At 43.4% G+C, this 17,949-nt stretch overlaps 1 protein-coding gene and 1 long non-coding RNA gene across 3 annotated transcripts; one reads left to right on the plus strand and one right to left on the minus strand.

Annotated features, from left to right (window-relative positions):
• The first annotated feature begins 21 nt into the window (after positions 1 to 21).
• draxina (dorsal inhibitory axon guidance protein a) lies at positions 22 to 15,406 on the plus strand. Of its 2 annotated transcripts, none has more exons than XM_020096934.2 (7): positions 22 to 168; positions 9,705 to 10,211; positions 10,302 to 10,540; positions 12,967 to 13,087; positions 13,603 to 13,695; positions 14,064 to 14,153; positions 14,344 to 15,406. In XM_020096934.2, exons 2-7 carry the CDS (start codon positions 9,722 to 9,724, stop codon positions 14,454 to 14,456), a joined length of 1,146 nt encoding a protein of 381 aa, XP_019952493.2. In that variant the 5' UTR covers positions 22 to 168; positions 9,705 to 9,721; the 3' UTR covers positions 14,457 to 15,406. The 2 variants fall into 2 exon arrangements, with proteins under 2 accessions (XP_019952493.2, XP_019952494.2); XM_020096935.2 differs by having other exon boundaries at positions 27 to 168; positions 9,708 to 10,211; positions 14,344 to 14,628.
• Positions 15,407 to 16,206: 800 nt separating this feature from the next.
• On the minus strand, positions 16,207 to 17,671 carry LOC138411671 (uncharacterized). The gene is made up of 3 exons (XR_011244223.1): positions 17,475 to 17,671; positions 17,209 to 17,360; positions 16,207 to 16,396 (listed from the first exon to the last, which is right to left on the minus strand). It is a non-coding gene; the product is annotated as an uncharacterized lncRNA (long non-coding RNA).
• Between the last annotated feature and the right edge of the window lie 278 nt (positions 17,672 to 17,949).

Genomic DNA, 17,949 nt, shown 5'->3' on the forward strand with positions numbered 1-17,949 from the left:
AGAGAGGAGGAGGAAAGAGTCAGTGAGTCCGGATGCTCTGCACAGAGACACCGGACCACAGAGGTGCCGCTGCTGCTGCTGCTGTGCGTCGCTGCTCTCAGGCTGCAGCCTTATGACGGAGCTGCTGGGCTAACATTCAAGAAAACAACCTCAACAAACAATCTGAAGGTAAGAGGTGATTTTGCATGAGTCGCAGTGTGGCTGCTCGGGGTTGGTTCTCAGCTACCATCGTTACTTCAGCGCACTGTGGTGATTCTGTGGCGCTAAATGAGTTTGCAGCGACTTTGTGTTCATTTTATATTGATCCATTGCTCCTTATTTTATACAACCCACGCCATTGTGTAATAGTAGTTCTAAGTTATGGAGCTGTGATGGTCCTTATGTGAGCTTTACAGGTGTATCGCAGTTGTCCTAAATGATCTGTATAGGTCTCCTGTGCCATGGATCCCATCTGTGCGTAAAAGCGCACCGGTGTCTCATCCTGAAGATAAATACTTTAATTATCGGTCACAAACGGTTCCTCCTTTGTTTGAACACGTGCGGTTGAGATCAAGAGTGTTTTCAAACTGCGAATTGGATTTGGTTTGATACCGGGAAAAAAAAAATTAATCCGATAATGAATCTAACTTTTGTGATGGCGCCGCGCCACGCTTTAAAAAAATCACAATGACATCAGTCGCAAAAGGAATTTATAGGATGAATGGTGAAGAAAATCAGAAATGATTGCTGCGATTATCTCTTGTTGACAGCTCATTGTTGCCCCCTGCACACCAGTGTGAAAATGTGTGTGTGAGAGAGAGAGAGTGTGTGTGTGAGGGTGTGATGGAGGGAGGGAGGGAGGGAGGGAGGAGGGGTGAGAAAGGGAGAGATTAAAGTTGGGAGTCTCAGTGTGACACCGCTCAATTAAAAGTGAGACTCATGTTTGTGGACTCAAATGAAGGAGTTGTTGATTAGTTGTGAGTCAGTCAGCAGGGGAGAGGAGACAGGATGAGAGGGAGAGAGGAGAGACCCCACACTGAGGCGACCTTGGGCCAAAACAAACCTCCCCCCCCCCCCAACACACCCACCGAGATGTGAATGATAGGAGAATGAAAAGAGAACCTGAGGACATCATTTGATGTTCAAGTGCAAATTAATTTTTAAAAAACTGCATCAGTTCAGTGTTGAAATCATCCAACTCTTCATCTCACTGTAAAACACTGGATCAAAAACAAAAGATGAGAGAAAGATGCCCAACAGGGAAGTGAAGCCAAATCATCTACATCACCCCCTGGTGGCTGGCTGCAGGACAGGTTTATAAACCCCGCCTCCTTCATATTGGCAGATGGGACCAAGCTGAAGTGGATTATTGTTTTTCTTCCACATAGAAAGAACGCAGCCGGCTTCATGTGTCCGTACTGCACCACATTTTCCCGCAGCGTTTCTTTCTGACCTAAGTTTGAAGGAGATCAGTTAATTGGTTCCTAAGAAAAGTCAATTACATGCATCAGCTGTTTTTTTAGACATCAACTACAGAAAATGTCCAAAAGAAATGAGTCCAGACACTTTCCAGAGTTCGTGTTTCACATGTGAAGAAGCAGGAGCTTCGAGTCAGGTGCTTTCACGTCTACAGGAACATTCAGGTGAGAGGCGGAGTCTCGGTACAGCAGCAGGTGGCAGGACATGCCCTCATCACCAAACGCTCTTGATGTAGATGTTTTCTTCCAGTTCCGTGCGTCATTCTCTCATTATTACATTCATTACATTACATATGTACATCACATGTCAACACGTGGGCTCACACTGGGGAGCTGGCAGGAAGAGTTCCAGGAAGTGTCGGGACCGAGTGACGTCTGGACTTCGGTTCATGTCTGAAAACAGATTTTAAGTCGAGAGTTCACATCAAATAACTTTTCTCAAAGATGGTTTCCATCAGTTCAGGTAGTTCTCATCACTCTGATGTTTGATGAAATGCACATTTTTCAGTTAAGTTTGGTTTTAATTTGTTATTTGACGCTATCAAAACAGATTGACAGTTGAGACTGACTCAGGATTGGTTGAACTCTTGTTTGGGGCGGTACCTCACCACCGTGGCTCCACATCATGCAAATACAAGATGGCTGCCGTATATATATATATATATTTTAGCTTGTTTTTTTGCTGCGGGACAAAGTCGAGTTGCGCCGTCCGTCTTTATTTACAGTCTGTGATCTGATCTCAAAGTATCAAACAAGGATTCAAACAACCTTGAGGGAATCACACTGTTTCACACTCTCAGTCGCCGCATGACAGCAAACCTCTTCATTTCTTTTGTCCCGATTTTGATTTTCAGCCAGCGTTGCTAAACATCCGTCCCGTCTCCGCCGCCGTTGGTGTGAAACTTGCCTTGAACATCGCTGCCAAAGCGTGGCTGCGTCTGTTTGATCGAGACTCTTTCAACATTGGCAGCCAGTCAATGCAAGGGAGGGAGGCGAGGGGGTGGGGGTGGGGGTAGGGGGGGGGCTACTCTGGGTTGGTTTGGCATGCTTCACTTGATCGTCTCTAAACGGGAGCGCTTGCCCCCGCTGACCGGTCAAACCGTTCCCATGCAGAACATCCAGATACAGCGGCAGGTGTCCAGATTTGACGAGTTATTAAAAGAACAAGTTGTTGTTGGTCTGCAGAGGCCAAAGCTTTGTTGTGTGTCTGTGTGTGTCTGTGTGTGTGTGTGTGTGTTAGTGGGGTTTCAGCTGGTGTCCTTATCTGCCACGAAATGAGAGATGCCACCGACACTTTGCTCTAATTAAGACGGGATAAATCCTCCCTCTGTCCCCCTCTCTCCCTCTCGCTACCGCTTTCATTTCAGTTTCTCTCCTCTCCCTCTGTTCGCGTCTCACTCCTTTCTTTCTCCCTCTCTCGGCATTACATCTTATTTTCTCCTCTCAGTTTCTCCCCTCCTCCTCCTCTTCCCTCCTTTTGTCTCTCTCCTCTCTGTGGGACATCTCTTTCTGTGCTTCGGGTGCTGTTTGTGTCTCACACCATTTTTGGAACATGCCTATATGTGGGTGTCTGGTGGAGGTTCCCCCCGCTGTGAGTGTGTGAGTGTGTGAGTGTGTGTTTGTGTGTGTGCATGGATTGCAGTGTGTGTGTAAGTGCGGGCTTCAGTGCACTCCATCGGGAGATAAGGGCCACGTTGGCGGATGTCACGGATGTTGCCATGCATCAGTGACGATGTTCTGGTCTCGCTCACATCTGTTGTACCTGCGACCAAATTACCAGTGAACCTTCGGTGTGTTCTCGCTCTCGGCTGCGGCTCACTTGCTGACAGATGGACCTTCCTTATGGCTCTTGTTTTTTTCACCCCGTGTTGTTTCCAGGGGCCTTCACCATCCAACACACTCCTCAAGAGCTGCCTCGCTGTGGACGTGTGAACCTCTCCGACATTGTTTGCTGGGGATTTTGACAGACAAAGCACTTTTATATAGCTGAAGTCGGTGCTATTGGCCTTTGAGGAAATTAAGTTTAATGGTGTTAACTGCAGTTTGGCGGAGCTGTTTATTATGCAGAGGCATTAACGGAGGCGGTAATTTGTGTGCTCATTATTGAGTTGATATTTATGAAAATACGGAGGCGTTTTCTAAACGAGATGAATATGTTTTTTTCTGCTATCTTTAATCAAGAGCGTGGTTCTTTCAGCTTAAAAGCAACACATATTGATTTCACATTTAGAGTTTGTGATGCTTTCACTTAAAACCCTGCTTAAATAGTCAAATAGTCCTTTTAAAACTTTTGGAATAAAATGAACAATGATATGAATAAAGCCGTGGAGGGCAGGAGTGCATGAAGCTGGTGAAAGTAACTGTCTCTCAAAAAATTAAAGCTAACGCACCCACACCGAGGGCGGGACAAGAGGTGAAGCTGGAGTGCAGGGACTCTAAGCACAAGCAGATCTCAGGGAAAGCTTCACAAAATCTGACCGTAAACTGAAAGACTATGCTCTTGAATAAAGATAGGGAGGAAAAAACAGATTATAAAGCTGTAACGTAATGGCCCCCTAAGTAAAGCTAACCAACCCCTCAACGAGGGCGTGTAAAGAAAACCAAACACAAGAGAAGAGGTCCAGGAGCAGATGTTTGACGCATGAAGCAGCTTGAGCACAAGGGGAAGAGCTGAAGCTGGAGCACTAGCAGAGGCTATCTGAGTGCAAGCGCAGGGGTTTTGAGTGGATGAAAAACAAAATCTGAATGTGCCATAAATAAGTCAGTGCCATGGGTGGGGTGTAGAAAAGTCTTTGTGCATCACGTGTTCAGTGGAATCGTTCGGAAACAACAGATTTGTTTTTCTTTGGGACTGTTAAACTTAATGATGCATTTTTCTTATGATCATTTGCGTCTTTTATCAGCAGATGCTCGAGCTGCTGCTTTGTTGAGCTTCGCTTGTTCCTGCTCATCAAAGTGTTGAGAGTATTGACAGCCTGTTATAAATTTCCAAATGGAGCATATGTTGTAAATCAGATTAATATTGGGCTGATGATTTTCTGTTCCAGTAGATATGATCTATTCCATCATTAATGGACAGTCGAGTGTTCCCCGGTTTATAAACGTCTAATCAGGCGGTCAGGAACAGAAGATGGCCTCTGCCTGACATGACGGCTCCGCTGCGGCCGCCTGTTTCTGGAGCCTTTTGTCTGCGGGATCCTTATGGCCCCGCTGGTTGCTATGAGCGATAAAACAACAGGAGCAGATGGTTCCTGGAGGTTTGGTGTCACAGCAGGTGACGCTGAAAGTCGAACACACACACACACACACACACACACACACACAGCAGAGTAATACCGGGGTCGCCTCGTGCTCGGCCTCTATCACCTCACCTTCCTCAGATCTGGGTCCGCTCTCTGTTTAGTGTATTTTTTATTTCGAGTGCGTTGCCGAGGCGTTGCCATGTTTAAGGGCCGGACTGTTGTGAGGTCTCTGATCTCATCAGAGCTTAATCATCCTGCTGCTAATAGCACCCCCCTTTGCAATTTCGTGCAAGATTACCAATCACTTCATACTTCTGTTGCTCTGCTCGGATGCATGTGTCTCCGGTGGCCTCCTCACACTTTGTCGCTGTGCTTATAAAAACCTCTGGCACACACACACACACTATATTGTGCTTTCCTAAAAGCTGTTAACAGTAAGAATCCAATTTTAGCTCCGCTGCTCTGGACTCATTTTCTTGATTAGATTTTATTGTATTTTGTATTCTCACCCTATGCTGCTGCAGTCAGGCTGCATCCACCAGGTTCAGAACGAGATCGAAGTCAGTATAAAGTTGTCCAAGTCATGTTGTGTCCCTTTAAAATAATGTTAGTTGTTTTTTTACTCAGTTATTACATCTGCACCGTAAATGTTCCTAAATATCCCACAGTAGAGCCCGGAGTGATAAAGCACTACAACACAATAATCAAGACGTTGGTTTTGTTGTTAACAATTGAAAGTGCAACAAAGTTTAATATAAGTGATTTCACCAGTGTTGCTTTTTTATTTGTTTCCTTTCAAACTTTCTCATATTCGAAACACACTTGTTTTCTGTTTGTGTATTTTGAAGAATTCACTAATAGGAAAAATCACATCATGTTATTCCTCAGTTCATCACATGGTCCAGTTGGTCTTTTAATATAGTAAAAATACTAAAAGCATAATATTGGTTCTTGTATTGAAATGAGAATGACGTTTTTTCCAGTGTTTTCCAGCTATGAAAGTCATTACATCGTATTCTTCTTATTGTAATTATTATTATCAGAATTTGTTTATAATTGGAATTGTATTCAAGACTAAAGAAACCATGATTAAAGTAAAATTTCAAATAGCATCAAATATAGAAAATAAATAAATAAAATGTTCAGATAAAAATAATTAGAATAAGGATAGAGAAATGCCACATCTAGAGACGGATTTATTTGTCGGCCAGAAAACTGATATCGCCTTTCCCAGAAACAATATTGAACCTCAGCTGCATTTCTTCGTCTTTTCAAAAACAACATATTATGAATCATTGCGATTAAAATAAAGAAATACATATAATCGGCTATAAAACAATCTATACTAGTCAGACGCTAGTCTCAAGAACAAACACTGTTTGGCAGAAAATAAGAGTCCATCACTGACAGAAAGATGCTGAAAGAGAAAAACCTTCAACATGTTTTCATTCTTCCAAAACACCAACTACTGTAAAAGCTTTAATGTGATGAAGCCTTGAGCCCCGACCATCGTGCTGCTGTTCAGTTTGGTGGATTGAGCTCGTTCGTGAATGACACTCATCTCCTGGCAGCCTGTTCAGTGGCAGAGTCTTCCCCTGCTGGGTCTTACCTACGCCACACAGCCACGCACCAACACAGGCTGAGGTGCAGGGCTGTGTTGTTCGGGGAGGTTGTTTATCACACACCAGAGACTCAGCTTAAGCCCTGGAATGCCACCCAGCGAGCTCCATTATCATCCCCATCCTGTGTTTCCTCAAAGGACCACCTGTTAGCAGCACATGAAAGTGTGAGCACTGCTGTGCTGAGATACAGGTCCCTCCTCCATCACTGCCCGACTTCTCCTTTCACATGACAGCTCTATTCAGGCCTGAGATTTGATGGAGCTGACGCACGATGCCCTCTGCGTCTGCAGAGGTGCTGCATCCTTCTTTGTGTTGGGGAAAATGAATTCTTCAGGGGTCATGTTGGGTAATGGCAGCGTTTATAGCTTCTGCTCTGAACTCCTGCTCAGGTGCTTCTGCATTGTTCTGTTTCTGTAAACATGTTTAATCTGAAATGAAACATGCAGACAAAGATGCAGGTGGATCAGAATGGTATTCAGGAGAGTGCTCACCTCCACCGAGCCCCAACAGTTCCCCATAGTTCAATCTAAATTCAAATCATGCGATGTTGAAGAAAGTGAAAAGAAAAAACATCCTCAATCCACCTCCTGATCTGGATCCACAAAAAAAAAATGTAATGGCTTCTTCCCTGATCCATTCTACACAGTTTTGTGGAAATCAGTTCAGTTGTCTTTGTGTCGTCTTGCTTACAAACCAACCAACCAGCAAACAGTGGTAAAAACATAAAAACATAAAAACATAACCTCTTCAGCAGAGGTGAGAATAATCAACTTATAATAAATCAGTCATAAATAATCATTCCTAACAAACTAACTCAGTTATCTGTGTATAGCACAGTGTTGCTATAGCTATATGCTAGCGTAGCAATGCTATAACGTTTTCCAAACAGGAAGTCGATGAGTCCTGTCTCATTCAAACTCTGGGCTCATTAGAGTCGTTGAAATTCAGTTGCATCTAAATAAACCCATTATTCTTTTTTTTCTATCACGTCTGAGTTAATTTCAGAACTGAATATACTGTTTATGCTGCTCTGGAGTAAAGCACCTCACAATATGCAGATCAGCAACGTGATTATATGTAATTATGTAAAATGGCTTCCCTGTCTGAACGTCCCTGTTGTCTTTATTCACCGGTGGCCCTGGTGGAGGAGGGTGACGGTTCTGTTCCATGAAAGTAAAATCTTTCTGTTCATGTTGTTAGAACGTAAAATGTTCTTAAAACACCACACCCCAAAATATAAAGGTTCAAACACGAGTTAAAGCTGTTAATGTTCTCTGACCACATCTCCGCACAGTTGAGTTTGTATGTTTTCTCTTTGTTTTCGGACTGAATCAATCTTTAGACCACTCAACGCTGCGGGACCTTGTGTGTGAAACAGACGGAGCACAATCCTGGCTGAACACTTAGTGCGTGACACGGCCGACTGCCCGGCCCCCTGACACTCCGAGGGTCTATTTGGAGATAACGGTCTCACCTCAGCGGCCGACCTCACGCTTTGTGTTTGCAAAACTGCACAGCTGGTCGAGCTCCCAAAGGCCAGCGGACGCAGTCTGCCTTTAAATCCCCCGAGGTGCTGCCTCCTGCGCTCACACTGCAAATTTCCCCTGACATCACCAGCATCCTCTCAAGCCCACATACACACACACACACACACACATGCACACACACACACACACACAGACACACACATTACCTGCAGCTGCTGTTTTGTTTTTTAGAAATACCTATCAACCCATTGTAAACCCAAAGAATGTGCATTTTCAACTTGGTGTGTGTGCCTCAGTGTGAAAATCGAGCATAGACCTTCTAAACCTTGCACACTTCCTCTCACACACACACACACACACACACACACACACACACACACACACACACACATGCTCCCCCCCACACACCATCACCAGCTCAATACTTCTCCCTCATTGATTTTCTGTTCGCCTTCCGCTGTCGTTTGTCTTTTTACACAAAGGAGTCTCCTGCCACAGCAACATAATGATGCTGTGTGTGTCTGTGGCGATGTGTTGTCTCCGCCTGTTAAAGTGGAGGACAAAACAATATCATATTTATTATCGCCTGTCGTCTTACATTCCCTTTTAAAACTACTGGTGTTCCTTTATCTTTGGTGGTTATTGTTTCGTTCGGTTCTGGTCGGTGGTTTTGTGGATACAAATATTGGGCCGGGTGATTTTTGAAATTTGAGACTCATCAAAATGAAACCAAAACTAGTTTGTGTAGTTGTGGTCGGGTGAGAATGATGAGCGAGAAACCATCCCTCCATCCAATCAACCATCCATCCAATCAACCATCCATCCATCCATCCATCCATCCATTCATCCATTCATCCATCCATCCATCCATCCTTCCCCCAACCATCCCTCCATCCAATCAACCATCCAATCAACCATCCATCCATCCATCCATCCATCCATCCATCCATTCATCCATCCATCCACTCATCCATCCATCCATCCACTCAACCATCCATCCATCAATGTATCATCTTTACTGCGTACATGTTGTTACAGGAGAGGGGCTGTGTGATGAATTTTAATTGAGATAATTAGAAACGTTGAGTTCTCTCATGTCGACACGATCGTCTGGGTTTGATTTATCAATAATCTTTCTTGTTTGTCTCGATATGTTTCACTTTGGCTTCAAGCTTTTCTTTAAACACATGTGAGGGACCTTCTATGCAAAGTGCCCTGAGGTAATGTACACTGAGATTTGGTGCTAAAAGAAATAAAATTGAGGTATTAAGGAAGTTGATAGCCGTAAACATGATGTTGTGGGTTTTAGATAAACATAATATTCAAGACATTTATATATTGTGAAATGGGAAAAATATCTCATCCTTTTAAATATCTTTCAAATCCATATATAACTTTACTGAGCCTGACTGTCACGTAATTTGGTATCTAAAGAAAAATTCAAACTCAACATCATCATTTCACTGATGTTTGAACAAGTTGCTGCCGTGAATGCAGATAAACACAACCTCATATTTCAGTCGCCCCTCAGACATGTTGACTTTATTAATGAAAGATGTCTGAAATGTCCTTGAACAGCCGTTGATGAAGGTTGTGAACCTGTGCTTTATCTCATAATGACATAGAAGATACAGGATTGATGGCCGTCATTTCTAAGAGGAAGCACTAGTGTGATTAATCTGCCAGATCAATTCTTGATGAATCAATTTATCATTTGTTCGATACAATATCAGAAAACCTTGAAAAGTTGCAGGTTGATTTACTCTTGTTCACTTTTTTTTTCCAGCAGTAACAAATCCCTCAAATAGTTTTTTCTGATCATACAAGTCCACCTCCACTTTCAGTGTCAGTTATCTGAGTTTAATAATCCACTCTCTATATGTTCTGTGTTCCCAGCAGGTGTTCTGCAGACAATGGCTCTCTCCTGGATTCTGCTCGTGGTGTTCCTGTTTTCCAGCCTGGCTCCGTCGCACAGCGCTGAGCCCGGAGCACCTCACGGCAAGAGGAGACAGGCGCAGGGCTCGGCAGGTGGCAGCAACGTCCTGCAGCACCCTCTGCAAGGTCTGCAGGGCCACGGGTACGGCAGGGACCACGGAGGGCACCAGGGGGCCCGTAATGGCAAAGGTGGGGCCGGGCTGCTCTCCCACAGGCCTCTGCACCCGCTGGCCAGGCCAGAGGACGACGGGACGGGTCTGGAGGGGTTGAGCCCGGTGAGACTGGAGATGGGTCCGGGGAGGGACAGAGACCGAGGTCGAATGAATATGAGGAGTCAAACCCAGACGAGGGAGAACAACCTTCTGGGCACACGCAAGGGAAGAGGGCACAGAAACGGGCACGGACATGGACACCACTTTGAGCACAGGAGGCAAGGGAGCCGTCGAGACAAGGGACGACATGGTAAAGGTGAGACATGACACAGAGTGGAAACTATTTCTGACATTTTATCACTTCACTATAAAGTCAAAACACAAGATAACATCAACGCTTTCTCAGGTTTTCCTGTGGAGCCTGAGCTGAGGGCTGCGCTGAGGGACAGAGATCTGTTCGAGGACCCTCCCTCTTCCTCATCCTCCCCCTTCTCCTCCCCTGCTGCCTCCCCCCCGCTCGGTGCGACCCCGCCCAGCGAACCCCCCTCCCCCATCGGCGCCGCCTTTGGCTCCGGCTCCTCCATGGTTACCACGGTGATGAACGAGCATCCCCCAACGCTGCCCCCGGCCTCCACCAAACCCCAGGTAACCCCAACGAAGCCCGGGTGCTTATTAAAGGCAGCGTCTGTTGTGGCTCAGTGTGATTCCAGTGCGCGAGGGGGAAATGGAGTGAAAATGGGCCCCAGTGCTGCCGTTACGCTGCCGCAAAACCTCATAGCTCATCTCCGAAATGACAACTCGATACAGAGAAAAACCTGAAAGTGCTGCTGGTGAAAAACACCCTCCAGCAGGACAAACTCTGGCTCCTGGTCCCCGAGTGTTTGATCGATGTGATCGTGTTTCCTGTAATAAAACTACGCCTCTAGGTCCAAAAATCATACAATTCATAGTCCGGCAGCGCATTTTCTGTAACTACCGCCCTTTTCCTTTATTAGGAACCATGTCAGGACAAAATGTATGTGACCGTGAAGAGGGTTTTTTTGTGTCTGACTGTGGGCACATAAGAAATCTGCAGGAGTGAGTGAGGCTCCACTCACCACCTGTCACATCCAACCAGCACAATACTTCAACGGCATTTACGAGGAGGAAAAACGTCTCTTTTAATCAAGGAACGTTACATGTGAGACAAAATGGCTCCTGATGTCAACAGATGTTGAACAAGTGTGTTTACAGTCGTTATAAACATACGACAGCTCGTTTCTGGCGACAGTCACAGGGTCACGGTTTGACTGACACTTGTTTTATTGGCAAGCTCTGTTCAAAGACGTTGAAAGTGAAAAATCCATCATCTGTACAGCTTCTCCTCAAAGGGAGAAACACAGTTATACTAAGACTTTACACTTTATATCACACTAGACAAAACTAGAAATAATATGTTCATTTTCCAATAAACAAACGCAGTTGTGCCAGAATAGGACGTAAGTTTGTCTTCTATGAGGTTTTTAATTAAAGTTTAGTTTGGTATTATAGTGTCTAAGAATAATATATTTTAGGTCTAAAGAGGCATAGTGCAGTTTCTGATTAGAGCAGAATTAAAGTTTTCAAATGTCACGTTTTGTCCTGTCTAATTAATGACACATCATTTCTAATTTTGTGTGATTCCATGTAAAGTACAGCTGTGACGTCCTGTTGGAGCTCTGTAGAATAAAGTACGACCAAAAAGTCTTGAATCAAACATTTATAACTAATTTACAACAGTTATTTAGATTGTAAAGAACTTCCACAGATACAGAGTGGGCTTGTAGAACCGTGATGGAGCTTATGTACGCTCTAAATAATATATTTAGCTCATAACTCAAGTGGGGTGTTTTGTTTGGTTTTCAATTCACTTTTATTTATACGGCCACTGGTGTCATGTCATCACTGAGCCAGGTAACAACAGGTAACCTGCTGCACGGATCATCTATTCGTCTGGTATGTCTTTACGTTTGGATTCAGATCTACAGCTCATGGCTGAGATATTTAAACAAGTCATCATGAATTCCCTTCAGTCTCCATGTCTGCAGACGGACAGTCTACTTGTTATTCTGTTTTCAAGGTGTCTCAGACCCTCGGAGACTGCGCATGTCTTCAGTGTGAGGGCCGTCAAATATTATTGGAGCTGCAGCGCCTCCTGAACCCAGGTTCATTGGCTCGAGCTTCTTAATTAATGTTCGATCTTCTGCTGATGGTTTAATGAGCAGCCGAGCAGTCGTTGTCGGCCGCCTGCAATTAATCTCACTGGTATTTCCATATAGGCTCATTTCCTGGGGGTAACAGGAAACAAGTATGGATCTGTTTACATGAAGATCTTATTTTTTTGATTGATTAAATTTTCCTCAGGAGACACCGCAAAGCCTTGTCGTCTTAATTATAGTGTTCGACTTCTCTGTTGTGCTTCGTCTGTTTGAAGGCAAATGACAGCGGAGATGTCTTCAGTCTTCAAAATACTCGTCTCCACATTTTCATTTATCATTTTTGCAATCTGTGTTTCAGTTAACGGATCAGGCCAAAGGATTTCACTTATTTTTATCGGACGACGAGAAGAAAGTTAAACTGTTCAGTGCTTTGATCAGAGCGACCGGCCCGATGGCTCCAGTCTGTGTGGATCAATAAGCCTGTGTATTGTAAATGTATTGAGAATCCAGAGGCTGATGTATAACTGTGGGCCGACAGGTTGTAAAGCTCGGCTGTCCACTTTGCGAGGGCGTTTTATGGATCAATGAAGCGTTACTGCCTCTCGCCTGCAACAAGAAGTCTGATGTGTTTCATGAACGCCCAGAATGTTTTTACCCAACTGATCAAACAATCGTCATCCCCCGCTGCTGCTGCTTCACTGAAGCAACCCGACATTTATCTGAGGAGACAGAATCGATCTCTCCAGTGTGTTCACCAGCGCAGCTTCTGAGTCAGATTCAGTTTGAGGATTATTCTTTAATACACATCTTCGTCATAGAAGAGTCCTAAAATCCCACTGTGGTGGCAGAGCAAGTGTTTCACCGATTCAATAACGATTTGTCTCGTTCCCTCAGCGGTCTGGTCGTGGAAAAGGACAAGGTGAGGTGATGCCAACGTTGGACATGACGCTCTTTGACTGGACGGACTACGAGGACATGAAACCTGTGGACACTTGGCCGGCCTCCAGGAAAAAAGGTCATTAATCAACTGTTTGTTCCGCACTCTGTCTAAACAGATGGAATGACGTGTCGCTCCTGTTGTGTAACACGAGTATCTGTTGACGTCTCATAAAGCCAGAGTCTGCGCATGTTCGACCAATCACGAGTCATGACGCGTACGTTTTAGTTTGGCCCAAGTCTACTAACATGGAGCAGACAGGGTTCCTGACCTTTACCGCAGCCAGCCACCAGGGGGGCGATAGAGACACTTTGGCTTCACTTCTCTGTTGTGTCGTCCATCTTTAAATACAGTTTATGTTTTAACCCAATCACAAACATGTAACTTATTAAACTCAACAGGTTTTTAATAGACACGTGACAATCGGACCGAATCAAACGTTTTCACAGATTTTCTGAATCTTTATTTTATCTGTTTGTGTTAAAACGTCAAGTTGATTTTTCTCTTTGGGACTAAACAAGCTCCACCAGATGATAACGGACAACAAAGTGTCATCTGCTGCAGCAGGATCAAACTGTTTATTTCGTTTGCAGACAAGAGACGGAGTAAGAACCTGAGCAGCGGGAACGTGACTGAAGACGCTGACGCCATCGAGCCGTGTGACCACCACCTGGACTGCCTCCCCGGTCAGTCTGAATCACACATGATGCTCTGGAACATAGAGAAACTCCAACAAACCAGAAGCTGCTCACCACTTTGTAACTGTGATTTAAAAAGTGCTATATAAGTTACTATGATATACAAAACAATGTTTAACTTGAACTTTGCTTTTAATTTTGTGACTTCCTGTGTACTTTTACCTCCTCGGGCCTCAAACATTTGTCATTAATGGTTAATAAACATGGGTTTAACCCAGTGCTGATTAAAAACAAACCAAAAGATCCCTGTTTGGTCACGTCCCGCAGACATGACTTCATATGATTTGAACTCCTCGCAGTGTCCGTGGGGTCTCTGTGGGAATAAGTCGTGTTCGAATGTTCTTGTTCCGCTGCAGGTTCCTGTTGTGACCTGAGGCAACACGAGTGTAAAGCTCACAACCGAGGCCTCAACAACAAATGCTACGACGACTGCATGTGTGAGGAAGGTGAGTCAGATACACTCTAATGTGCAGACTTCAACAGAATTCATGAATCAAATTTATTCAGTTATTCTTATTCTGTTCTTATTATAATTAATTTATCATTACAGCAGCTCTACTGGTTGAAATGTTTCCACATCTCTCTCCTCTCTAAGATTCAGTAAAAAACGTCTTTTGTATTTTTTCTTTGATCAAGGGTTTCGTTGCTATGCCAAGTTCCACCGGAAGCGGCGCGTCACCAGGAGGCGGGGTCGCTGTGTGGTGCCAGAGTCGGTCAGCAGCGACCAGGGAGGCTTCATCACCATCTGAGGAAGAGGAGGCACACGAGAGGAAGGAGAAAGAGGACGAATGACGGCCCCATGACCCCAAGACATCACATGACTCTGTTGACAGACCAAGTGCTTCAGACTGATGCTTGTTTTCTTTTTTTCTCTCACAGTAAAGAATCCAAATACCAAAACCAGCAGTTAAAACTTAACCAGACGTAGTTTAACTGGGATTACTGAGTTATGAGCGTTGCATTGTGGGAGAATCCTCAACCAGAATAATCGCCATCTTTAAATCCCTTGATTTGTTCAGTGAAAATGAAAACAGGTCAGTCTGACTCTGAATTCGATTTTTCAGTAACTAAAAGAAAACAGACTTTTGAAAATGAATTTTAAATGAGTTTTTAATTGGTAGAAAAGAAAAAGAAAAGAAAAATGTATTCTCAGAGGAAACGTTTTACTTTTCAACACGTTCAAATTTTGAGGAAAAGACATTTTGAGAATTTAAGAAAACGCCTTTTCAAACACCTCTTCATCATTTCTCATGCATTTGATTTACATTTGAAATATTTGATGTTTTGTCCTGATCAGAGTGGAACCGTGTTTACAAATCCTTCATTCAGTGTCGAGGTAACTGAAACTGTGTTCTTGCAGATTATTCTCTTGCTTCAGGACGGTTTGCAATACTGTTTTTTTAAAAAGTCCTTTCTCTCACCTGCTTCTCCAAACCAACACTACACATCATCTGTAAATGCTGTTTGAACAGTATTGTAAATATGAATGTGTTTGAATTGCCAAAAGTTTTTGTTTTGTTTTGATTTTGAGACTCTTCAAATGTACTAAACAGTAGAAAGATAAACACAGATGCTTGTTCGACCTCCCTTATACATGTCTTAATATATGTTTTATTTATAAGGTTCTTCAAGACCTTTGTCTATATTGTGTTATTCTGCCCTTTTTTTGTTTTCATGATTAAACACTTACTACGATAAATATTACGCGGTGTGGTTCTCATCTATATACTGTTCTTGTATATCTATATACAAGTCTATATCTGCTTCATGAGTCAAAATAAAATGAAAGAGTATGATATATATGAATATATGTATGTTAGAACATACAAAGAGCTAACAAACACGATTAAAGACGATTCAAATAACTAAACAATAGACTATGAAAACAGGTTTTATTTGGTATTGCATTTCTATACAAGAAGAATATATTATATTGCAGTACTAAAGGTCCAGTGTGTAGAAATATTCAGTGCATGTGCAGGTATAATCATTTATAATCCTCGAGGCTGGACTCCGAAGACGCTTCGATGTGAAACTCTTCCTCCCTCGTGGTCTCACTTGATGAAGAGGGAAATCTTCTTGGTTGAGCCACAGGAGGATAAAAACCATGACGCTGGCACAATGAGATTTTTCATGTGACCTGTTCTCAGAACTGATTTTGCCACATTAAAGCTTCTGCAAACACACATTACAGTGTCGTTAATGAGGTGCATCTTTCTTCCATGCGATAAAACGAACAGTCTTTGAAGCTCATTATCTCACCACCACCCTGAACTGTCTGAGGCTTTTAACGCGAAGCTTTCGACTCGTTAGAGGAAGTGATAACATCCACTGTGTCTCTGATCAGGCGTCTAAAAATCCATCCGTATCAATATTTGATTAGCTGGAGAGACAGCGAAACTCATTTTTCTTTCCTAAGAAGCAGCTCAGACGGACTCTGATTGGGCCAAACCTGATTTAGGGACCCGGAATAAAAGCTGATGTGTTTTTAGTACGCACCTCTGACAGACGGCTCTGGTGGAGAGGCCTGTTGGAACCCGGCCTGCAGCCCAGTGATAGATTACACACAGACACGTCCCGGCAGAGCTGCAGCCCCTCATCACCGACACCACCCGGCCACCTAAAGCTTTCCCGAAGTAATTAATGACCCAAGTTGGTGTCTTAACCCACTTATCAAGAAGGCAGCGCTCTGAAAGGAAGAGAGAGGAGTTCACATCAGAGGAAACAAAGGTGCAGGACATGTTGCAGTATCAACCTCAGTCCTCTAAATATACGTGATTTAAAACAAATCCATCTAAATTAATTATTAATTGGGGAATTGGTGAAAATGTCACAAAATGCCTCATGTCACAATGTTAAAAACAAGTTCCTGGATCGTCTGAATCGACACCAAAATTGAATGGGTGAAACTATATCTTCCATAATTTAAATTATTTTATGAGAAGTATTATAAGTATTATAAACAATCTAATTTTATCTGTAAATATGATATTCACAAATCACAATTTGCTTCATTGGGCTTAAGGTGCAGCATCCTCTGTTCCTCCATCGACAAGAGTGAGGAAAAACTACCGGAACAAACCTTTTAACCAGGAAAACATGTAGAAACCTCAGAGAGAGATAAATGAAATAATAATGAAAGACAGTGTTCAGGGGTGGATCAATGTTTAAAGAATGTATCCTGAGGTATTGAGGTATTGACAGTAATAGCAGTAAATATTACAAACAATGGAAGACGAGATCTAAATAACAACATTTCTGTGAATCACTTGTCACGTCCGTCACTGCAGGTCAGGACATCAACTGGATCATTTGTTTCTAATTACATTTACTGCTCCGAGCAATGTTTTCCCCCCGGTGGTTAAAGTCATTACACCTCAAATTATATAACATGTCTGTCACACACACACACACACGCACACACACACACACACACACACACACACACACACACACACACACACACACACACACACACACACACACAACACACAAACACACCTTCAACCCAGCACATTCAGCTGAGTCAGACGTGTTCGGGAGAATATAAGCTTTAATCAGAGCGAAAAGTCACCCGCAGGTCAGAGGTCACGCTGGATATGGAAGAGCAGCGGCCATCTGCCATGTTTGATTCACAACACGGGTCACAGCTCCTTTAAAATACAAGAGGACAGAAGCTGTAGTTGTAGAAAAAAAAACCCACACAGAGAGGAAATGACATTTGCATTTTAAAGATGTAGCTGCTGCTCCGGTCCTCGGTGACTCACCCTGAGACGAGCAACACGACGGGTGCAAATGTCCGTGAAAGCACCAGGATTGAGAAACACTTCATGATTCTGTGAAAAATTAGAGGCGAAGATACAACTCAGCAAAAAATCTGATGGAATAAAGTCCACGCAGGCTCCACCAGCTCGTCTGGAGCTTTCAGCTGCACGTCACGGCCTTCATCATGTGATCTTCATTTAATTACAACCGGCTGGAGAGTGAACGATAAGACACCGAATAGAAATGTGGCGATTCCCAAAAGTGAAGCATATCTGGTTAATGAGACATCAGTGTTATCAACATGACATCATTCAAACACGAGTTTCGTGTTATAACAAAACATATATTTGACACAAGTTTTATGTTTTAAGGATAAATGATAACGTTTTACTTTACGACACGATATGTTGTTATGTCATAAATACATCAAAACACCACAGTACAGTGAAAAAACATTTGTATAACGTGACAAAAGTC

This window comes from Paralichthys olivaceus, chromosome 2 (assembly GCF_024713975.1).
Source record: "Paralichthys olivaceus isolate ysfri-2021 chromosome 2, ASM2471397v2, whole genome shotgun sequence".
Taxonomy (NCBI): Eukaryota; Metazoa; Chordata; class Actinopteri; order Pleuronectiformes; family Paralichthyidae; genus Paralichthys; species Paralichthys olivaceus.

Excerpts from the sequence above, each read along its gene's own strand:
- draxina (XM_020096934.2), top strand. The coding sequence starts at position 9,722 with ATGGCTCTCTCCTGGATTCTGCTCGTGGTGTTCCTGTTTTCCAGCCTG. Across the intron at positions 13,696-14,063 it reads CCACCTGGACTGCCTCCCCG|GTTCCTGTTGTGACCTGAGG; the intron begins GTCAGTCTGAAT and ends GTTCCGCTGCAG. Across the intron at positions 14,154-14,343 it reads CGACTGCATGTGTGAGGAAG|GGTTTCGTTGCTATGCCAAG; the intron begins GTGAGTCAGATA and ends TCTTTGATCAAG.